Raw genomic sequence first — 23,276 nt, 5'->3', positions numbered from 1 at the left:
CTCTTTAGTCTCAGGAACTTTGACACTCTTAAAAATTCTTCAGGACCCCAAAGAGCTTTTGTTTGTGCGATTATATCTCTTGATATTTACTTATTAGGAATAAAACTGAGACACTTTAAATATATTTATTTAGAAATAATAACAAGCCCGTTACATGTTAATATTTACATTATTTACAAGATATTTTTATAAAAAATAACTTTTCTAAAACAAAAGTTTCTCTCTGGTAATAACTCTCTTTCTGTTATAGCCCCCCTCTCTAAGGAAGAGTTAAAAAGCTTTTCCAGATTCTGCTGCATCTTAACCTCCTCTACCTCAAAACACGCCACATGCCAAAGTGGCACATCGGGGTGGCATATTGTCTCCCCTTCATTCCTTTATATCAGTATGAAGTGTTCCATTTTGTACCTCTTAAATAGTTAACTTTGGAGTCTGTTTTGTCACACGTTAATATTTCACCAGCTTTTCTTGTTAGAATTTGTTTGGTATATCTTTTTCCATCCTTTTTTTCCCCCCAACCTTTTCTATTGTTATGGTTTAAGGTGGATCTCCTATAAATCTCTCTCTCTCTCCCTTCCTTTTAAGAAGAGAATATAATGTGCTTACATGTGTGAAGATTAGCTGATAGCTGTAAAAAAATTAATAAACAGAAACCTCATTTAAAATGAAGTAAGGAGGCCAGAAGGGAAAGCTCTCATGCCTTGCGTCCATCACAAAGCACAACAGGTGAAACTCTTTGCTTGTAATAGCCCTCCCCAACTTCCTTTCCCTTTCTATAAAAGAGCTTCCTCTTTTCTGTTTTAGCAGATTTGCATGTGGCTCACCTGGCTGCATGTCCCAATTTCTTGCTGTTCTGAATAAACCCGTTTTTTGCTGGGGAAATATCTGGATGACTTTAGTCAACATAGCCTCGGACCCTGTGCCAAAGCTATTAGATATGTCCTGACAGTATCATTCATACCCCATGCATTCTCGCCTGTATTCCTCCTCTCCTGCTGTTTGGTACAGTAAAAACTGAAGGGGAAAACTGAAAACAGGGAGGCTTAGTAGGAAGTTAGTGACATAGGGCAAATATGTGTATGAGACAGTTACTATCTGAAATGCGGTGGTGAGAAGCAAAAGGACGATGTGAGAGACTTTCTCGAGGAAGACTCTGTAGGAGGGAGAGGGGAAATTACAGCTGTTGGAAGTAACTGTGAGAATGCCGACATCTGAATTGTGGTGTGAGGAAAGAATTGGTTTCATAGGAAAAAAAGATGAATTTTTTTAGACATTACACTTATGGTGCTGAAGGAGATCCAAGTGAAATATCCAGCAAGCAATGAAAAGGAAAAGTGTGGGGGAGAGAGTCTGAGCTCCTGTTTTTCAGAGCTGTGTGAGTATATGTAGAAAGTCAATATCTCACTTTACCATATGCCAAATCCACTAAAGTGAAATGGGCCAGCAAAAATATTTTTACCTAGGCAAGTTAAATATTAAAAATATTCAAGAAAAATATGCCATACACCATATTACAAAAGAGGCAGGAGAAGCTGAAGCCCTGTACCAACTGAGAACAGAAGAATATGTGATGAATCAGAATAGTTTTAGCAAGCAAGGTACCATGTGATTTGTATGTATGTTAAAGTCTGAAAAGCACTGGTTTGGGTGGAACCTTTTGTTCACAATTCCTGCTCCATCTCTAGGAGCCCTGCAGTCCCAAGGAGGAGAAGCTGGGAAGCAAAGGGCACAAATGAGGTTAAGGCCTTCTACCCAATGCCAATGAGCAGGTCATGCTGACAGCTGTGGACTCAAATCTGAAGACAGAGTGGGAGCAAGCTAGAATCATTGGCCAGCCTTGGGGTCAAGGACAACTTGGGTGGAGCAGATTTTTACGCAACCCCACCCTCTAATCAGTCTGTATCCAGCCTTACAGGGACAAATAGAGGAGGCGCCTATTAACCTTTTATAAGAAATCAATTTGGAGTCTTTCCACAGGAACAAAGGTTCCTTTCCACAGGGAACAAAACAAGTTTAGGCCAGTGCTTCTCAACTCTAATGCACAGAGGGACCTCTTGGGGAGCTTTATAAAAATCCAGTGCCTGGGTTTATATTGATGAAGGTGACTTTTACAAATAACCTAAGGATGGAGGGCTGGTTGCCAATAGGAGCCAACCATGTCCTTAGAGGATTGGAACTTTCTGGTCTGCCCTCTAATTTCCAGGGAGGGGAGGGGCTTGAGGTTGAATCAATCGCCCATGATTAAGTAATGAAGCCTCCATAAAATCCCCAAAGGACCGCTTTTAGGCCCCCCCTCATTTTGGGGAGACCTTCCTTGTTGGGGAACCAGGAGCTTCCATTTGCCATCGTGTGGGGCCCCAAGCTCCACAAGGAGAGAAGCTCCTTTGTTTGGGACCTTGCTATATTGATCTCTTCATTCGGCTGTAGATGTGTATCCTTTAATATCCTTTGAATAAATCGGTAATCTAGTGAGTAAATGGGTTTTCTTGAGTTCTGTGAGCCATTATAGCAAATTAGTCAAAACTGAGGAGGGAATCGAAGGGCTCTGATTTGTAGCCACTGGCATCTGAACTGGAGTGTGGTCTTATGGGACTGAGCCCTTTACCGTAGAATCTGATTCTATCTCTGGGTAAATAGTGCCAGAATTGAGGTGAATTCTTAGATTCAGAATTCTTCGTGTGGGGAAACCTCCACACACACATTGGAATTGGTTCCAGGAACCCTTTTCATCTATCTTTGAACATGTCCAGTTATTTTTGTGTTCTTTGCTGGAACTCTTTCCTAATAGACTCCTTCTAATTCCTTCCTCTATGTTTCTTAAAACCTTTTTCATGTTTTCAAATGTCTACATCTCTGTACAGGAGGGTTTGTTTCAGGCAATCTAATATGCAAAATTTCTTGAATCAGAAATCTTGCCCCACCAGTGCAGATTGGTCTAGGGATGGGCACGCAACCTCAATGGGTCAATTAAAATTTTTTTCCTGAGTTTTTTGAATTAGAACTGAGGACAAAGCCATTTGATGTGTTCTGACAGACTTTCTAGGCTGTTTTCAATGGCTTTTAAGACCCTGCTGTACCTCTACCATTCCAAGTGTTGATATAAGATCTTTCCAGTAATTTCCCCCTTTGCTTAAACTAATTAGATCTGTCTCTTGTGTGTGTTGAAGAAAGTCCAAACTAAGGCATAAGACAATTTCAAAATTTCCAAGTGCCATTTCAGAGAGGGAGTCAGGAACTGCAGACTAAGGACAATATGAGAAATTTGGGAGTTTTTAAAAACTTTGTGTATTTTTTATCTATCTATTCTTACATATCACATATCTATCTATTATTACATACCACAAAATTTATGGCTTAAATAACAAACATTTCTTATCTCACAGTTGCTGTAAATCAGACATTCAGGAGCAGCTTGTGCTGTTCTGGGTTAAGGTATCTTCTGAGACTGTAGTCATGATGTTGGCCAGGGTTGTAATCATCTGCAGGTTTGACTGGGGCTGGAGGGGCCACTACTTAGATGACTCACTCACATGACTATTGAGAAGAAGCTTGAGTTTTTCACTAGCTGCTGGGAAAAGTCCTCAGTTTCTCACCATGTGGGCCTCCCATAAGGTTGTGCAAGTGTTCTCAAGACATGGCAGCTAGCTTCCCTCCATGTGAGTGGTCTCAGAAAGACGGAGAGCAAAGAGGAAGCCACAGGTCTTTTTGTGATTTAGTTTTAGAAGTGACACATCATCACTTCTGCCTTATTCTATTTATAAGAAGCAAGTCACTAAACCTAGCCCACATTCAAGCAGAGGGAAAGTAAGCTCCATCTCTTGAAGGAAGGAGTAGCAGAGAATTGTGGACATATTTGAGAAACACTACATTTTCTCATTCCTCTTTGGGTTGTAAATGTAGCGTTAACCCCTGTGTTCCATCCAGACCACTATTTCACCTGAATTTACAGTCTTTCTTCTCTTGACGATCTTGATGTTAGGCTTTAGGACCCACTACTCCTCATTTCGTGAATTACACCCATGTTTTGGCACTCATGAAACCATACGTTGACCATAGCTAAGATTGGGAGGCCTCAGGAATTGTAACACTTATTCCAAACATCCAAACAAAACTCAGATGGGTTACTCCAGACCTCGTCACTGACCTACGTCCCTCACATGGTGGCAGTAGGTAGCATTAATACACTTCACCTGAGTCCCCTGTCCATATCAGTCCTGGCCTACCTGTTCATCAAGGAGATGCACTGCCCCTATGATTATCCAGCCACTGGATTTCTGATGACTGTTTCCAGTCTGTCTCCTGATTTTGGAAGGAAGAGTTGAGGCATTCTGACTCTGTATTTACCCATTTTCTGCCCACTTTCCAGTGATTGATGACCACACATCAAGTGTTAATTGTATACTCAAGAACATCTAATAACTCCCCTGGTCCTCTCGTCTTGCCTTCTGTAAATCTGCATCCAACTTGTTACATTCCAACACCACCAACAGGACAATTATGGCTTCTCCATGTCCCTGATTCTGTTTACGCCCAGCTCCACTAACACCCTGGCAGCCAGCCCACACAGAAGAATGTACATCTTCTGCTGGTAACCAGAGCGAAGCCATGTGGAAGGCTATGAGCATGGAGCACATCCACTTTTTCTTCTAGCAATCACCCTCCTGCCATCTTCCCCCATGTAGAGAACAATCATCCAGGATTGTTAAGAATAGAGGACGTCCCTAACCCCTCTGCCCTCTGATACTAGTTGTCCCTACCTTGTGAATCTACTTCATCTTTCATTATTTTACAATTATTCCAACCCTGAATTATTCATATGATACAGCAACTAATGGGTTAATTAGGGGATCAGGAGAACTGCTGAAAAAGCTCTCTTTCCACCTGGTCTCATTCTCCCTGTGAGGAGTTGCTGGTAAGGAGGGATATTTGGCCACAGACAGAACTGAAAGTGCTATTTAGGTCTCTCCTCCCCTCAGTAGTGATATTTAAAATATTAACATTTATACCAGCCTGATTGGAGGAGAACAGGTCTGAAGGGCCAGGCATTAACCCTTTAGTGATTGGATCATGTGGATGATTCAGGAGGCCTTTGGGGGAGCCCCTACGGGGTTCAGGGCAGCTACTATTTACCAACTGTTATATAGAAACTTTAAAAAACGATAAGAACCAGAGTAGCCATAACCATATGTAAAAACTAAACCTTATAGTGCTTTGTATCTGCTTTTCCGGTTCATAATGCCTCAAAGTCTCTTCCGGTTATAGCCCAGGAAGCAGCCTGCTCTGACCTCTTGGTGTGAGTTTTGACCTTAGTCTTGATGTTTGAGTACACTGTTGGCCTTGGTACTTTGGATCATCCCTGCTTCCCTGGGTGGTGCCTATTCTCAGAGAGGGACTTTGGTTTCACTGGAATCATGCCCTTCAGTCTATCTAGTTCTACTTTACCTACAACCCACTGCCCCTAGGTTCTGGAATCCCAGCTCAAAGCCATGCTGCCCCCTACTCTTTCTGGAGATGGAGGTGGGACAGGAGAGAAATGATGGAGAACTATAGTGAAAAGACCAAAGGATCTGTTTTCAGTGGCTGTTCCACTTACCAACCTGATTTCCTTCCTTCTTTTCTTTTCTTTTCTTTTCTTTTCTTTTCTTTTCTTTTCTTTCTTAACTCACAAACAGCAGAAATTTATTTCTCACAGTTCTGGAGGTTGGGAAGTTGAAGATCAAGGTGCTGGCAGATTTGGTGTCTGGTGAGAACCTGGTTCTTCTCCATCTGTTGTCAAGTGGTGGACGGGATTACCAACTCTATTTTCTAGGGTAACCCAAACCAACCTGTGGCAGGCAGTGTGCTAAGAGCTATAGGAAGTGTGCAGTGTACAAGAAAACATACAGGCATTATAATCAGTCACTCTTGAGGACTGATGAGAACTTTAATAATATAATTTGTGGCCCAAACATTTGGATTTTTGCAGTTTGAACTCTGAGGCTGCTTACAGAGCATGACTGCTCTCTGGATCTGGAAACAAACTGCAGAACAGTCTTTTGAGCTGTTTGATTTCTATTGATAAGTAACCCAAGAGCTTTTGTACTACAAGCCCAAACTGGAACTAGGATGTTGACAAATGCCTAATCATATGTTACTAAAACCCATTGTTTTAGTATCACAGCTCCACTTACTGACCATTGAGTCAGCCTACCTTTGAAAACTCCAGTTGCCCCCACCAATCAGAAAATAATGTAAGTTTGTGGTCTTGTTTCCCCTAGCAACCCATCTGTTTGATCACGAACTCCCTGCAACTTCTGCCTTTAAAAACCTAGCGTGTCTTCAGTTCATTCCGAGGGCTACATTCTCTGATTTGCAAATCGTATACGAATAAAACTCTCTTTTAATTTATTTTGGAATTTTTGTTGACACTCTCAATTAAATAACCCTGCTACATTTTCAACAGCGTTTGTAGCCAATTAAAATTAAGTTATTAGTGTAAGGGCTTAGTTTTCCCCACTAGGCTGCAGTCTCTATCCATAGTAGGTAATCGAGTGTCTTGGTGTTGGGAAAGACAGATAGGCCTTCAAAGACAAGACTGGTGGCCAGAAGAGGAGTGAAAATTCTACCAGGACAATTTGCTTTCTGTCAGCTGGCCACAGCTGAGTCTCAGTTTTACATTGTCGACATAAGAAACGTCCAAACCTGTAGAGAATTTTAATGAGTTTTTTTGAGCCAAACTGACAACAATTGTTGGGAAGCAAAATCTCAACAAATTAAGACAATGCTCTGGAGAATGGGTTTTGCAGCTTATTTTATACATTAGAAACAAAGGAGGAGATGTAAGGAAGGTTACATGAAATCCATTGGTGATTAAAGGAGTGGGAGAAAGCAAAGCAAGGATTGGATAAAAAGTAAAACAGAGAGACAAATACTTCTTTTATATTGGTTAAAAATTAACATATACAGCACATAGACATGGTATTCAGAGAACAAAATAACAAGAGGGATTCTGTGGTCTCATGCTCTAGTGGGGTGGGCTGTGCCCTAAGGGGCCGGAAAAAGGATTACTCTGACATTCCAAGAGTATGTTATCTTAGATGCAAAAAGAAAATAAACAGGCTCACCTGAGGTCAAGAATGACCTTTTCCTAGGAAGTTACACGCCTAGGATGTGACCACCTGCCATGACCCGCTTTTAGTTAGGAATTTTCATGTTCAGACCATCCCTATGTGGTTACTTTCAGTCTCTAGCACCCACCACGCTGGCCTCCCCTGAGCATGTTAGGTTTAGTGGGTGGATCTTTTTTTTCTGTCCATAACATTCTTTTCTTTTTTCCTTTGGTCACATTCCAGACCCCTACCCCCACTCACCCCCATACCCAAATTTATTTCTTCCACATTTCAATATAGGAGGGGAAAAATGAAGGGGGAACATTCCTTCTTCCTTTTAGAGGCAGAAACCTGAGGTATTTTAAATTTTAAAACAAGCAAACTAACAAAAAACCTTCAACATATGGCTTTTGCTTGCAGCAGGGAATCAGGGTTAAGGAAGAATCCTGTATTGCTAGGATCACAACCTTGGCTACCCATTGGAATCACCCTGGGGAGTTAAAGAACTAGGGATACCTGAGTCCCATCAACAAAGTTTTAAATTTAATTGATATGGGGTGTGGATTCTTTAAAAGCTCTCCAAGGGATTATAACCTGCAGCAAGTTAACAGCCAGTGATTTACATTCACAGGTCTTTGCTACACAAAGCCTAGTACAGGAACACAGCATGGGCACAGCTGGGAATTTGTCAGAAATGCTCTTTGGCCCGGTCCCAGACCTCCTGAGTTAGAATCTGCAGTTTAACCAGTTTAAGCCAGTTTCACTCCACATGATTCGTATTCATATGCATTATTACAGTTGGAGATGCTCTGCCTAGAACTCATACCAAGCAAACTGACCCGATGTGAAAGAATAGGCCTCCCAGCAGAAGGGAAGAAACCTCATCGTTATCATGTTGGTGCTGAGGCTCTCAGAGAAATCAGGTATTTGCAAAGGTGGGCTGAGCTTCAAGAAGCTGTTCAACATTTCAGAACAGAGCTGCACTCCTAGTGGCTGCTCTTGCAGCTTTGTAAATTCTGGTGGGTGCGATCTGATAGATCTGCTTGATCACACCAGTCTGGGTGTTATACATATTAGCTGCCTTCATGCTGAGAAACATCTGGTAAGCACACTCCAAACACGGAGAACTTGCTCAAGCTCTCCCGTGAAGGGAAAATTTTGTTTAAAATCAGATAAAACTCAAAACTCTTTCCTATGGGGGGTGGGGTTATGAACGTTCACACCCCCTTCCTCCTGAGTCAAATGACCGAAGAACATCATTTCAAATGGAAATTAATGGACACATGAGGTAAAGACAAGCAGTTCCCATTTTCCTTTTGGGGTATGTTGGATATTTTTCAGTTGCCCCTGTTGACATAAGAAATGTCCAAATCTGTACAGAATTTTTGTAATTTATTTGAGCCAAACAGACTACATAGGCCAGGAGGAAGAGCTCAACCACTCTAGAGAATAATAGTTTTGCAATTTCTTTTATGTATTTGAAATTAAAGAGGGACTATAAGAAAGATGACATGAGGGCTGGAGAAAGTAAGGTGGGGATTGGATTACAGCATTACTTGCTTTCTTAAGGGCCGTAATGTCTTCCCAGGGGTATTACTTCTGGCATCTCAAAGGTTTGTTAGACTAGATGCACAAAAACAATCAATGGTCAGGGCTTGCTTAAAAACTTTTCACTACAGAAGTTATATGCCTGGGGTGTGACTACCCACCATGACCTGCCCAGTGAGGAATTTTTGATCAGATCACCCTGTGAGGTGACTTTCAATAGAGCCCCCTTTTTGTGCACACACTGCATATTCAGTCTTGGTCCTTCCCAACCCTACCCTGAGATTTGGGAGTCTGACCTTGGACTGCCCACTGTTAAACCATATAAACCTTATCTTAAAAGCCATCTTGTCTTGATCATGTCTTGCTTAATCTTGGAAGGGCCTGTGATCAGTGGGCCTGGGTGGGCTGGATGGCAACCTGGGGCCAGGGTGTGGAGCTGGGGGGCTTGGTCATGCCCTGAAACCCTTTGTTAATGAAAACAGCCTCGTTTATCCCCTCCTATAAAACTCCATACCCCTCTTTGCTCGGAGAGGTTATTATCTTTTCCTTCTGCTGTAGCCTGACCTCCCACAGCTCAACCACACCAAAGAAATTCTAATAGACCAATCTTGGTCTCCAATGACTCATTCCTCTGGCCATGCCTAATACCGACCATCTTCCACTTGGGTCCAGCCAGTGGCAGGCCCTGGCAGGAGATCAGGAGAATCAGGTTCATGGTACTATTCCCCTGGTATAACCGAGCAAAGAATTCATCCACCCCGCACTGGGATAGCCGATTACGGGGTGCAGTGAAAGAAAGTGGCATTTATTGTATAGCGCTACATGACAGAGAACTGGCAACTTGTGCTGGAAGAACTTGAACTCATCTATCCAGGGATCAGGGCAGGTTTTAAGGGTTTAGGGGGGACAGGTATGCCGAAGCACTGGTGAGACAAATTTTAATTGGAGGCTGTTGGAACATAGCTATTTATGGTATGGGGCGTTCAGCAACAGATCTTCCTGGACCTTTGCTTCTGAAAGGGTTCCTGTGTTTAAGTTGCCATTTATCCTGGTCCTTTAGTTCTGTTGTGGGGGTTGGGGAGGAGAAGAGACTTTGGTTCTTGGTGCAGCTGGAGGGCTCCCTGTATGCTTTGGTTGCATGACTTGTGGTTTTGGCCTGCTGTCTCTGAAAAGCAACTAAGTAGCTTGTTAAATAGGATAGAACCATTTTGAGCTGGTTCTGCACTTACACCAGCTCCCTCTGTACTACACTATGGGGTGGCTGTATCCCTCAACTGAAGGCACTAACTTCTTCTGTCTGTTAGCTTCTAATAGCTATAGCTAGCTCTGGGGTTCTCTACCACCACATGTCGTGTTTCTTTAACCCTTACACCTTTTGTAAATCGCCCCTTGAATCCTTCTCAGTCACCCTGTTTGAATGTGCCATTGGTTTCTCCTCCACCTCATCACCATCACTCTGTTGCCAGGCTCTAGTCTCTGTTTCCATCTTTGGTAATGCGGCATTGGGGTGGTTCAGATGGGTGGAGCAGAGAACCTCAGGGAACAGCAGGGCATCCTTCCTACTGAAAGATCAGTTGGCAAGATGCTAGGGCCTGCAACTAGAAAACGTACACCAGTGGGTAACCAGAACGGCTACCTGGCCCCTTGCACAGCAGCTTGTAGCATGCTTTTGTAATGACAACAGGCACACTTTATGGCATTGGCTCCACACCCTCCAGGTTCTTTGGTGCTGTTGCTAAAAGACATTTGTTCCTACAGAGGCTGGGAAGTGTCCTGATGCTGCTTCAGCTCTTCTTCAAGCCTATCCATCCACAAACCTGCTCCTTCAGGATAACCTGTATTAGCGAGCAGCATTGCTGTTCACTCACTACGTGAGCCTGGTTAAACCTCACCCATAGGAGTAAACAGCTGCAGGTGTGGGAAGGTGAAGTTTTGTGTGCCCGTAACTGGGAATGAGCAAGTGATGCGAGTTGTGGTGATGCTGGGGAAAACTGTCCTGGAAACCAGCCTCCCTTAAGGTCTGCTTCCCCTCATTGAAGGGGGCCCCAGAAAGTAATGAGTGACCCCTTAACAGCTCCTCCCAGGCAGAACCCATCCGCTAGATATTACTGGTCTCTATTTTGACCCCTGGCTTTGGATCCTAGTCTTGGCTGAGGGTAGGGAGGCCCCAAGGGCAATAGGGCACACACAAATTGGGAGGACAGTGAGAAAACAGGCCAAGACTCATAGAGCTCTGGGGCTGGAAGGGGTCTCAGAGAGTGGAGGGCAGGCGTCCAGCGGGACAGGGAGTGTGTATTGGGGAAGTGCCCGCGGGTGGCCCTGGGCTGGTAGCTGGAACAAACCAAGACGTGGGCCCTCCAAAGTTCCTAGAGAGGCCGCCGAGCCCCGGGGAGGCGACGCGCGTGCGCAACCGGGTCGTGTGGAAAGAGAGGCGCGGGACGGATGGGGCAGCTGAATGTCTGACGGTCGGGGCCTGCAGAGCGGTGAGTAGTCCTGCGGGGCACTGGGGGGCGCGGGCGGGGGCTGCTGTGCCAGCGCAGGGTTGCGGGAGGGCAGCGACAGCGCCTGGCCTAGTCGGGGAGGGGGCGGCGCCGGGGGCGGGCGGGCAGGCCCGGGATTGCCTCCCCGCGGCGGGGAGGGCGGATCGGGAGCGCTCGCCGCCTGGGACGCTCGGCGGAGGGAATTGGGAGTCCTGGTTTCCTTGCTTTCGCTCTTCTCCGGATTATGCAAACAAACTACTCATTACAGACGATTAGGGGACCGGGGTGAGTGTGAGAAAAGTAAAACTGCAATCAGCAAATGTTTTCGTCAGGAGTCTTGCTAAAATTATAACGTTTGTAATTATGCAAACTTATATACACGTATATACACGTTTATACGAACGGGATCGTATTGTTTTATAAACATGTATGTCGTACATTTTGTGTATTTTAAAATTCATTTCTTATTGAGGTAGAATCGACCTGTAACAGTTTCAGGTCTACAACATAATGATCTGATATTCGTATAATACTTTTAGAAAACTTTTGGGTATTGTGATAAAATGCACATAACATTTACCATCGATAACTAAACATTTTATTATTTTGTCCATTTTAAAGTGTCTAATTCAGTGGCATTAAGTACATTTATACCATGCTGTTTTGAAAATTGTAATACTTTTAATTTGCAGAACGTATTTGTTCATACACCGATTAATTTTGGTGCTAGCCTTAGGACACCACCAAGACATTTTTGAAAGTACAATTAAAACATTTTGTTTCCACTTTATTTCCCACAGTACACAGTACCTGAGGCTGTAAATGCTCAACAAGTGACGTTTGTGGAGAAAAATAGGAAAATCTTATTTATTATGGTGCTTGTCAGGTTTCAAAACGAAAGAGTAGTATGAAAAATGCAGTTTTTTAAACATAAAGTATGTCTCTAACCTAAAGCCACTGTACCGTCCTCTGACTTGCACAGGCCTAAGAAATCAAAAATAGTCTCCTTCCTAAGTTAAAAGTGGTAGCCAGGAAAGAACACCATTTGGTTTCAGACCATTTGTAGTTCAAAAGTGTCGAGTCATTCCTACTAGTTGGTTATTTTGCAAGGAAATGACAAGGAGTGCTTTTCACCAAGTTTTGATGAAGGGTTTTAGGGAACTTCCGTCTGTTATAGACACGTGGGTATCTGCATATTCTGGGACTGACCAGTGAAGCTGCTCTTGCTGTTATGTTAATGCGGAAGAAAGGCAGACAAATTTTGGTTAAATAAGTAATCCTAACTTAAGCTGAAAGGATGGGAATGTTTTGAAGATAAACCTCACTATGTGCTTAAAAGGGGAACTGACAAAAGCATCCCAAATACTGTGTTGCACCATTAAGTTTTCTGTGGCTCCTGGTCTCCAGGGAGTATTAGTGTATCAGCATTCTGTGATGTCAGAGAGTGGCTTGAGAGTAAACATGAAGAAAGCATAGTAAACATAACTCTATCCTGCAGGCTCCAGCGTTTTTATATCAGAAACACTCGGAAAGAGCTGCTTCATGATGACGCGCTCGATAGGACTGAATTTTTGAGCTTACATGTTCCCTCCCTAATCTTAGACCTCTTCTTTTCCTCCTTCCTTGTTTATTTATGTCATTGTCTGACATACTGTGTATTTTATTTCATTGTCTTCCCATAAGGTCCTCCAGGCAGTGCATTTTGTGTGCTGTATTCACTGCGTTTTGTGTGCTGTATTCACTGCTGTGACTTTAGTGCCTGGGACATAATAGTTGTCCTCACACACCTGTTATATTAATGAAAGAATGAATCCCAATTGGAGGAGGTAAGAATCGACTGTATTTAGTGTCCTTGATTGCTGAGTTAATTCTAAATCACGAAGATGGAAATAAATCAGAAAAAAGGGATAACAACTGAAACGTTTTCAATTTCAAACCTTTTTATTTTGAATAAGTATAGACATAGAGAGGGTTTCAGAACTGTACAGAGGTCCCTTATACTCTTTACCCAGTTTGCCTAAAGTTAGTACCTTGCATAACTATAGTACAGTCATCGAACCTAAGAAATTTACAGTGGTGCGATGTGATTGATTAAACTTCTGAGTTTAATCAGAGTGTGTCAGTGTCTGTCTAATGACCTTTTGTGTTCCAAGATCCAATGTAGAATTCTTCATTTCCTTTAGTTGTCGTGTCTCCTTACCTCAGTCTTTTCCTGTTTTTCGTGACATTAATACTTCTGAAGTATTTCGCAGTAGTGTTTTTTTGTTTGTTTTCTTTTGTTGTTTTTTTTTTTTTACTGGACAAAGTTTTCATCACTGAGAAGTAGTAGTGTTTTTAGAATGACCATCAATATGGTTTTGTTATGTTTTCTCCTGCTTGATTGAGGATGATGCCGTTCTGTCTTATTACTGGTGATGTTGATCTTGATCCCGTGGTGCCTGCCAGGTTCACCACTGTTACGATACTTACTGCCTTTCCCTTGTAATTAGTAAGTATTTGGGGGACTCCACTTTGAGATTTTGCATAGAAACATCCTGTTTCTCCTTAACTTTCACCCACCAATTAGCATTCCTTGATGGATCTTGCCTGCAGCAGTTATTAATGGTGACTTTCATTTCTGTGGTTCTTTCTACATTTATTAACTGGAATTGTTTGTGAGGAAGAGTTGTGCCTTCTCCCTATTTTTTTTTTTTTTATTATCTGTGAGTTGGATGTGTCATTTATTCTTTGGCCTAGAATGCAGTGCTGTTGTTGTTTGTTCTGTTGCTTAAATCATTGTAGCTTTGGGCATTGGGAGTGCTCTGTGTTGGCTCCTGCTTGCTCTTCAAGTGCTCCCATATTTATTGTGTGTCTTCCCTGACACTCTGGCACCACAGAATACTTGTTGCGACCTGCACAACACAAGCCGTGGTAAGGCGAGGGAGGCGGCGAGGGTTAAACTATAATAAAGAGACAGAGACTCAAATACAGTTAAACCACAGAGGACCAAGGGACTCACAGCCTTAAGAGACTGGAGCCCCGAATCGGGTCACCGTGGGTATTTATTGATTTTTCACAATAGAAATCACATGATTAGGGGCAGGGTCTGCGAAACTCTTACACCATACAATAATCATTCATTCCAAATCCCATAATTGTCCCAAAGCAACCCAAATGACCAAGGTGTGGTGCATACAATCCCTGGGGGAACAATTCTCACAAGATAAGATTATCCCAGGAGCCAAACAGGAGGAACGAGATGTTATCGCTCTAATGGGTCCATTACACCTGAGGGTATAGGACAATAGTTGAGGCATGCGTCAGCAGCTTCTCAGAAGAGGAGGGGCACAGCTACCTCCTAACTTTACATTAGCTCATGGGGGTCCTAGGGGGGTCCCGTCTGGCTTAAGTCGTTCCTCCCATGAGGAAACTTACTCGTCTTTGACTGCAGACCCTGCTTACAAGGACCAAACATGGAGACTTAGGGTAACATAAACTCAACCCCAATGAGGGACAATCCCGCAGGGTCACCTTTCCCTAAGGAAAGATTGGAGGGGACAGACTGCTAGGCTGCTGTGTGACTACAAATACTCATCTTGTATCTTCTCTCCCCAGCTCTGGCAACCACTTCTCCAAAGACCCCTGGTTCCGTTTACTGGAAGATGGTATTTAGAAGCCAAGTTTTGGGCACTGAGTTTGAGCTTATTTCTTAATTGAGATATTTGTGTAAGTATTATTTTAACATTGAAAATATGGACTGGAAGCAGTCTTTCTTGTTTGCTTATTATCAGTGTATAAAATAAACCTATGTACCCTCACACTGGTAGGACAAACCAGAGAACAAGGGACTATTCAGTGGGGACTTTAAAAGGAAAGCAAACAAACAAAATGACATTGCGTATGAATTGAAGAAGCAAAATAACAAACAGAAGAAAATGTCCCTGGAAAATGCCCAGTGGACTGCTTGGGATTTTCCCTGGTCTTCTCAAAGTCATTTTCAGTGTGGAATGAGAATGTTTACACGTCCTTGTACTGGGAATGTCACACAGCCTGCTCCCCACATATCTGTTTTGTCCTCCCACTGCTACCTGTTCTTTTCACTCTGAATCTTTTGGCCGCTCATAGCTGAATTGAACTAGATAGACTTTCTGTACCTCACGCTTCCTGCTCGCTGTGGCTCCTAGTGGCTTGGCTTTTCTCAATGCATCATTTCAGCTCGAGCTTTTACTTGTAGTTTCCTTCACGTTGCCCTACTTCCTGTTCCGAATTTCCTTAGACAGGGACTCCGAGGGTGGTTCAGCAGTGAAATATCATGTCTGCTTGGGCAGAACTTTGGCTCTGGCCACAGCAGGGGCCGATGTCTAATCTACAGAAAACGTACACTTGGGTGTATTGCCTGGCCCTGGTTCAGTCACCTTTGGTCCATCATGGGATGGGCTGCGTACTTTGCACACAGCATGGTTGCCTTAGCTTCCCCTTCAGGACAGACTGGAGCAGGGCAGCTTCCTTGAAGGTGCTGTTGTCAGGATAGGTTGTGTGATTGACAAGTCTGGGACAGTAGCCTGGGACAGGCTGGGACAGCCTGTCCCTCACCCTGGGACAGGGTGAGTTCAGGAGTCAGGGATTCAGAAATCTGCAACTTCCTCATTCTAAAGTAGCATGATGATTTGTAGCCTTGGTTTAGATGTGATTGAAAGGAACCAAGATTTTTGTGTTTAGCTATAAACATGATTGCCCTGCCTTCTCCCAGCTTTGGTATTAAAAAATTCTAGAATTCAAAAAACCATATTCAACTGTTCATTCCTTATAATTCCAGATTATCAAGATGCCAAAGACATATTTTGATTTATATTTTAAATTATTGATGCTCTTCTTAATTTTTACAGGATTAAAAATCCTAGCAGTCCAGAGCTCTAGGATCTGGAGGATCCCCACTTTTAGAATTCTGTTCTCCCCTTCATTACTTTCCCCAGAATTTCTAAACCTATAGCTTCTGACAATCCTGGTACTTTCCTGTTGTCCCAGAATCACTTCTTTTTTACACGTTTTTCCTAATCATACCTTCATAATGTAAATCTCCTTTCAACATTCATGTTTGCCCACGCTGTGTGTCATGTTTGATTTGAGGTATTTGGCATTGCTCACTCTTGCCCAACATTTTTGCTGAGAACCACAGAAGCATACAATGTAATGGTTCGAAAGGACCTTAGAGTTTATAATTTTACTAAGGAGAAATAACATGAGTTACTTCTGCAAGATCCCACCATTATTTACAATCTGGTTTGTTGGTGTTGGTTTATAACCTCAGGAGATTCCTGGGTGAAATCCTAAACTGGTCCCTATAAACAGAGGTGAAAAAATGACTGAGGAAAGAGGCAGACCACTCCAGATGGTAGGTGGCATGTTTAAGAAGCAGAGGAACTTACATAGGAGGCTTGTCTTGGGTGGCTTCAGGATGAGTAGATCTTTACATCTGCCCCCCATTATCCTAAAAGTTTAAGTGGAGGCCTTAACTAGGTCCAGTCACATATGAGGTGTGATCAAATAATATGGTGAATGTTTAAATAAAAATTAAATTTTTACAGTAAAAGACACGTTGCCATTAATCCCTTCGAAATACTCCCCCTCGCTTAGAACACACTTTTCCCATCGTTCTTGCCATTTTCTGAAGCAGTTCTGGATGTCCTCTTTTGTGAATGTCTTAGTTGCGCTTTAATGGCTGCCGTGATGTTCTGAATCGATTCAAAACGTTTACCTTTCATTTTGACTTTGGGGAAGAGCCAGAAGTCACACAGTGCCAGATCCAGTGAATAAGGTGGATGAGGACATACTATAATGTTTTTTTTTGACAGAAATTGCCATACTAGAAGTGATGTGTGACATGGAGCCTTTCCGTTGTGATAAAAAAATATGGGGAATGCTTCTGCTGAGTGCCACCCAACGGAAAGGCAGAGATCTTCAATACAGGAAGTGGCACGTTGAACCTTAGTAGCAGTGTGTGACAAGTTTCAACTTGTTCGGTTCAGTCATTTGGGTATGAGCTACGGTTCAGAGAAGGTGTGTTTTAAAGTGTGCCATAAATCATGGATTACGAACAACACATGAACATATGGGCAAATGGTTTCATCCTCTATTATGACAATGCTCCATGTCATACACTGCTTCTGGTATAGGGCAATTTCTGTCAAATAAAAACATTATAGTGTGTCTTCTTCTACCTTATTCACCATATGTGGCACCATGTGACTTCTGGCTCTTCCCCAAAGTCAAAATGATTCAGGATGTTAAAGCAGCCATGACAGTGCAACTAAAGACACTCACGAAAGAGGACTTCCAGAACTGCTTCAGAAAGTGACAAGTATGATGGGATAAGTATGTTTAAAGCAAGGGGGAGTATTTTGATGTGGATTAATGGCAATGTCTTTTACTGTAAAATTTTTTTTTACTTAACTATTTACTGTATTTTTAAATCACACCTTATATACTGTTCAGATGGTTCAACATCACATTACTGTCTCCAGGCTGCATATTTGGGAAGCTTCTAGCCTGGGGAAGGCAAGTAGATTGAACATTCCAAGGACAGGGGAGGGGTGTAAGGAGCGTCTGATTGCCTGGGTCCAGCTCTAGGGTCAACAGGCTATCACATCCTTCTCAAACACTTGCCTTCCAATTACCCTTCTCACTTGGTTGTAGTAGGTCCACCTCTGTCTGTCCTGATCGCTCTTTGTCCACCCTCATCTACAGCCATTTTCCCGCTCTTTGTCTTTCTGTTCATGAAGAAAAATGTAATTTCTCATTTTCTTTCATGTTCTTGATGTCACCTCATTCCTTACCTGTAATGTGAAGTTTGTTTTGAGGTGTGTGGACTCCTGATGATTCTGTTTCCTCAATAGAACAAGAAATGAGTAAAAGCTGTTTTCTTTTTTCTCTTGGCAGCAAGGGAGACTGGGATGGAGAGTTCAGAGTTGCCTCTGAAGAAGGAAATTTCTAAAGGATCAAAGTCATCTTCTGATGGGACATCAGGAGGCCTCTATGGGGTGGCTCCTGGGGGACCAGAGGCTGTAGATACCTGTGAAGATGCTTTAGAGAAGCTAGAAGTGCAGCCCTCAGATGAGGAAGGGAGCCGACTGGAAAGCGGTTTCTTGGAAAGAACTTGTGAGGATAAAAATAAATCCACCAAAGATGGATGTGATGAATATAAGGAACTTGAAGAACGTCCAGATGTGCCCTCCAGTCCTGCAGAACGTCAAGGAGTTCTGAAGGCACAGAAATTCTATCAGTGTGATGAATGTGGCAAAGCTTTCAATTGGAGTTCACACCTCATTGGCCATCAGAGAATCCACACTGGAGAGAAACCCTATGAGTGTAATGAGTGTGGTAAGACCTTCAGGCAGACCTCTCAGCTCATAGTTCATCTCAGAATCCACACAGGGGAAAAGCCCTATGAATGCAGCAAGTGTGGGAAGACCTATCGGCACAGCTCCCACCTCATTCAACACCAGCGACTCCACAATGGGGAGAAACCATATAAATGTAACGAATGTGGAAAAGCTTTCAATGAGAGTTCCAAACTCTATGACCATCAAAGAACCCATACAGGGGAGAAACCGTATGAATGCAATGAGTGTGGAGCAACCTTTACTCGGAATAAAAATCTTGTCCGACATCAGGTACTTCACACTGGCAAGAAACCCTACAAATGTAACGAGTGTGGGAAAGCTTTCTGTTCTAATAGAAATCTTATTGACCATCAGAGAATCCATACTGGGGAGAAGCCTTATGAGTGTAATGACTGTGGCAAGGCTTTCAGTAGGAATAAAAGTCTTATTCGACATCAGCGCCTCCATACTGGGGAAAAACCTTACAAATGTCAGGAGTGTGGGAAAGCCTTCAATCAGAACTCTCAACTTGCTGACCATGAGCGAATTCATACTGGAGAAAAACCTTTTGAATGTAGTGAGTGTGGTAAAGCATTCAGCCTGAGTAAAAGTCTTATTCGACATCAGAGACTTCACACAGGTGAAAAGCCCTATAAATGTAATGAGTGTGGAAAATCCTTCAATCAAAACTCATATCTCATTATACACCAGAGAATTCATACTGGTGAGAAACCTTATGAATGTAATAAGTGTGGGAAGGTCTTCAGTCATAATTCTAGCCTTAATGTACATCAGAGAACCCATACTGGGGAGAAGCCCTATAAATGTAATGACTGTGGGAAAGCCTTTAGTGACAGCTCACAGCTCACTGTCCACCTTAGAGTGCACACCGGAGAAAAACCCTATGAATGCATTGAGTGTGGGAAAGCCTTCAGTCAGCGTTCCACTTTTAATCACCACCAGCGAACTCACACTGGAGAGAAGCACTCAGGACTGGCGCGCTCAGTGTCTTAATGCATATGTTTTCAAGACAGAGAGCAAGGAACTTTGAATTAACCTTTTTTTGTAAGACGTATGCTCAGTCTGTTTTTTTGGGACCTTTAATCAAAGTGGGTCATTCCCTGAATTCTGTCTGCTGGGTCATGGAGGTGGGAGAGGGAGTAACAGTGTTGGAGAAGTAAGGACTGCACATTTCATCTACTTGTAGGATTTCCTTTTTTCTTTTTCTCTTTTTTTTTTCTGTTTAAAATCAATCTCATTTCTTAGTTATTTATCCTGTAATCAGATTGTGTAGTTCTCAAGGATAGAGATTATTTCTTTTCTATTCCTCCTTTTCATCAATTTCATAAAGTCATTCTCCAAGACTGATTCATTTTCTTTCTCTTTGCTGTGGCCCTTTTAAAACTTCTCCTTTAATGTAGATCCTCCTTATTTGTGTTCCCTACTAGAAAACCTTTTCTTCTTCCTGCTTGCTAATCTGTCCGTCAGAACCTTCTAAGATCCAGCTCATTTGAGAAAGACTTTGTTCTGGCAATGCTGCTTCATTCCTTCTAAACCTCTATTGATTTGACCTCCAATTTTGAATTAGTCTGTACTACAATTTGCAGTTATTGTTTGGTTGGAGCAAAAGTAATTGCAGTTTTTGTAATTTTTTACTTTTTAAACTGCAATTAACTGTCAGTATGAATGTATATACATATGCGTTAAGTTGACAATAACTAATTAGTTGCCTTGTTATTGTCAACTTAATGCCTATGTGTATACATTCATACCAATTTAATGTAGACTCTTTGAAGTTGGGTATGGTATGTTTTTCGTTTGCAGATAGATAATAATTTGTACTAGTTAAATAATTTTTAAAACTTGACTCCCCAACTGAATCATTTTTAAACTGGGCACGAATTCCCCTCCCACCACTGGACCAAAAATTTTAAAGATGGATACCACAGGGTGTCATACAAATGCCATATTCATATTTTTCACTTGTACCCCTGGGAGTCTTACTACTGTTATCACCACCTCAAAGAGCTCTGGATTTGTGTTTGAGTTTTGGGGTGTGTGTGTGTGTGTGTGTGTGTGTGTATCTAGGTATTGGAGTTGGCAGTTGTGTCCCATTGATAAGCACTTTTCCCTGCACACTGATTCTAGTGCTGAACTAGCTGGCTCTACCCTGCTGCCTAAGTAAACAAGTTAAGAATTGCCTCAAAATTTACTGCAAAGAAGACCTTTCTTTCATGGCTGTGGCAAAGATGATTAGAAGTCTCAGTTGGAAGCATTCTTGGAAGATTGGAATTCACAGTGATCTGTTTTGTCGCAAGATAGTAGAGTCAAAATAGTCTGATTTCCTTATCAACTAGTTCTGTCTACCTGCAACTGCCATCTAATTTCAAGGTGAGAAGTGTACCCTTAATTACTGTAATTATTTTCTGGAGCATCTTTTCTGAGGATTTCCTCTCTTTCTACAGTCATGTATCAGACATAAGCTTGAACAACTTTTTTCTTTCACCATTACAGTTGGGCCCCAGGTTTGGGGACCTTTGCCTCTGGTGTCCACCCCCTTCCTCTTAGCAGGACCATAGGATCGACTGTGATAAAGGAGGAGAAAGAGGTTAGAGGGACAATCTCAAGTATGAACCTGAAGAAGCGAGGATTTTGTGAGCTGCGATTTATGTCTCAGAGACAATGGAAGAGGGAAAAGTGTTGAGACTCAAGAAAATAAGAATTGGATGTGATTCTGGGACAGACAGCTCACACATGGTTAGAATGTATATTGGGGTCTAAAATAAAAGAGACGTGAAACTAATGAGCTTTATTTGGCATGTTAAATTACATGGGATGCATTGTCAAAAAAATGATAATTCTTAGGTTAAATGTGTATGGATAAATATTACTATTATAGGCTATCCAAAAATTGTTTGAAGTTCATAGAAATTTGTCAGTATCCTCTTTGTCTAGTTGGTGTCGTATGCCAGGCAAAGAACTAAATTTCCTTATCAAGTGAGCTCTTATCAGCTCTCCAACCATGGCAATTTTAAAAAGTGTTTTAGTCATTTACAGACAGTTACTGTTTTACTCTGATGCTTTTGCAGAACTGCTTTGTCTTCAGAGAGATTTATGAAAAGGACTCTGACACATACTCTAGAATACAGGTTTCTGATAACTTTAATACCACTTTAAACTAGGTATGAATCTCCAGAACTCTAATGGAAAAACTGGATTCAAGGAGAATAAGAATAAATAATATGGGATTAAATGAACTGATAAGGATAATTATAATTTTTATTACTTTTTGTTTGAAACATGCTAGTTCTTTAAGGTTTTGTTTTCTAGATTTAAGGAAATTTGTTTTTCTTTTAAGCTATATATAACTTAACAGCAATTTCGCAAATTATACCTTTGTAGACTGAATTAAAACATTTTTATTTTTCTCCTCATTTGTTCCCTCCAGAATTACGCAACTCTTACTAAGTATTTTTATTTTTATGGACTAGTTGTTTGCATAAGTTCATTAAAAATCTGTTCTCCTTGTGACAGAACACGTTGGATACACTTGTTATATTACCAAGGCTTTGGAATGTCATATTTAAAAATGATGTGCATAAAGTCAGATATGAGCAGATAGTTTTAAGGTATTAAAGTTGATTTTATGGAGCTCATAAAGTCCCTTGGAAAAATCTGCTGTCTTGCTTGTAGGGTTCCTAGACTTCCTGGCAGCCCCAGGGACATCAAGATATTTTGGAACTTCAAGAAATGAAGAATTCACCCAAATCTATTGGTATTTCAGCAATGTCTGGCAAGTCCTTGGCATGGCTTCCTAACCTCACGAGGCTTTTAAAAGTTCAATCTGAGATTCCTTGTGAAAAGTTTCACAAAGCAGACTTTTTAAATGACTATATGGTCAATCACTATTCTTGTTGCACTTATGTAAATAATCAAGCCAAGTTTAATAAGGCTAGAGTTATTTTATTGTGATCATCTTTGCTAAACATGGGAGTAAATGTAAAGAGAAAAATTATATTTTAGTAAAAAGCTATAACATACCCTTGTGAATATCAGATTCTAGTCCTATTCATGTTCTTTGAAGTTTTCTTATCTAACCTGTAAACTGGAGTGTGTCCTAAATTTTTCTGGATATCTGGCTACAACTCTCCAAACTAATCTTGCCAACTTTCTCCCACTCTTCTGACTTGGAATCACTAACAAACTGCCCTTGAACCTTATCGAAAGGGACCATACCAGATCCTCATCACTCCTCATAACAGCCACACTTCAGGGCCTTGAACCTTGGGTCCATATCTCCCAATTAAAAAGGGCTCCTACAGACTCTTGGACCTGCACACCAGCTGGAGATCTAAAGTTAAAATTGACTTTAGATCTGGGCAGGAGGTTCCTGCCCTGAAGCAGAGGACGTCTTGAGGTGGACAACTCTCCCAAGATTACTGATCAATCTTTATCTCCAATAGGAAACCTTGTATTCCTTTTGCCTTTTTCCTACTTGCTTTAACTGTTAGTGCATGAGGTAACAATGCTCCTTACTCTGGCAATTGTTGCCGAGTTTACCACCAAGGACCTAGCTGCACAACAAAAGTTGCTAGGCTTTCTTGTTGAGGTGGTTTTAGATAATAAAATTGCTTCCAATTACCTACTCGCTCAACAAGGAGGAGCCTGTGCCATAGCAAATACCTCTTGCTGTACCGGGATCAATAACTCTAGTACTATTGCAAATATAAGAAATCAACCAAGCCACTTGGCTAAAACAGACTGATACTTTCTTCAGGTACATTCTTTATTTGATATGAACT

General features: G+C 41.9%; 1 protein-coding gene across 2 annotated transcripts; it reads left to right on the top strand.

Annotated features, from left to right (window-relative positions):
- The first annotated feature begins 11,048 nt into the window (after positions 1-11,048).
- LOC308507582 (uncharacterized protein) lies at positions 11,049-22,528 on the top strand. 2 transcript variants are annotated; one of them, XM_081072759.1, is made up of 4 exons: positions 11,049-11,119; positions 12,800-12,942; positions 14,711-14,821; positions 18,032-22,528. In XM_081072759.1, exon 4 carries the CDS (start codon positions 18,046-18,048, stop codon positions 19,486-19,488), a length of 1,443 nt encoding a protein of 480 aa, XP_080928885.1. In that variant the 5' UTR covers positions 11,049-11,119; positions 12,800-12,942; positions 14,711-14,821; positions 18,032-18,045; the 3' UTR covers positions 19,489-22,528. The 2 variants fall into 2 exon arrangements, with proteins under 2 accessions (XP_080928885.1, XP_080928886.1); XM_081072760.1 differs by lacking the exon at positions 12,800-12,942 and having other exon boundaries at positions 18,032-22,516.
- The last annotated feature ends 748 nt before the right edge of the window (positions 22,529-23,276 follow it).

This window comes from Rhinolophus hipposideros (genome assembly GCF_964194185.1).
Source record: "Rhinolophus hipposideros genome assembly, chromosome: 14".
Taxonomy (NCBI): Eukaryota; Metazoa; Chordata; class Mammalia; order Chiroptera; family Rhinolophidae; genus Rhinolophus; species Rhinolophus hipposideros.
The sequence above is the reverse complement of the archived record's forward strand: the minus strand, read 5'-3'. Positions and strand labels throughout refer to the sequence as shown.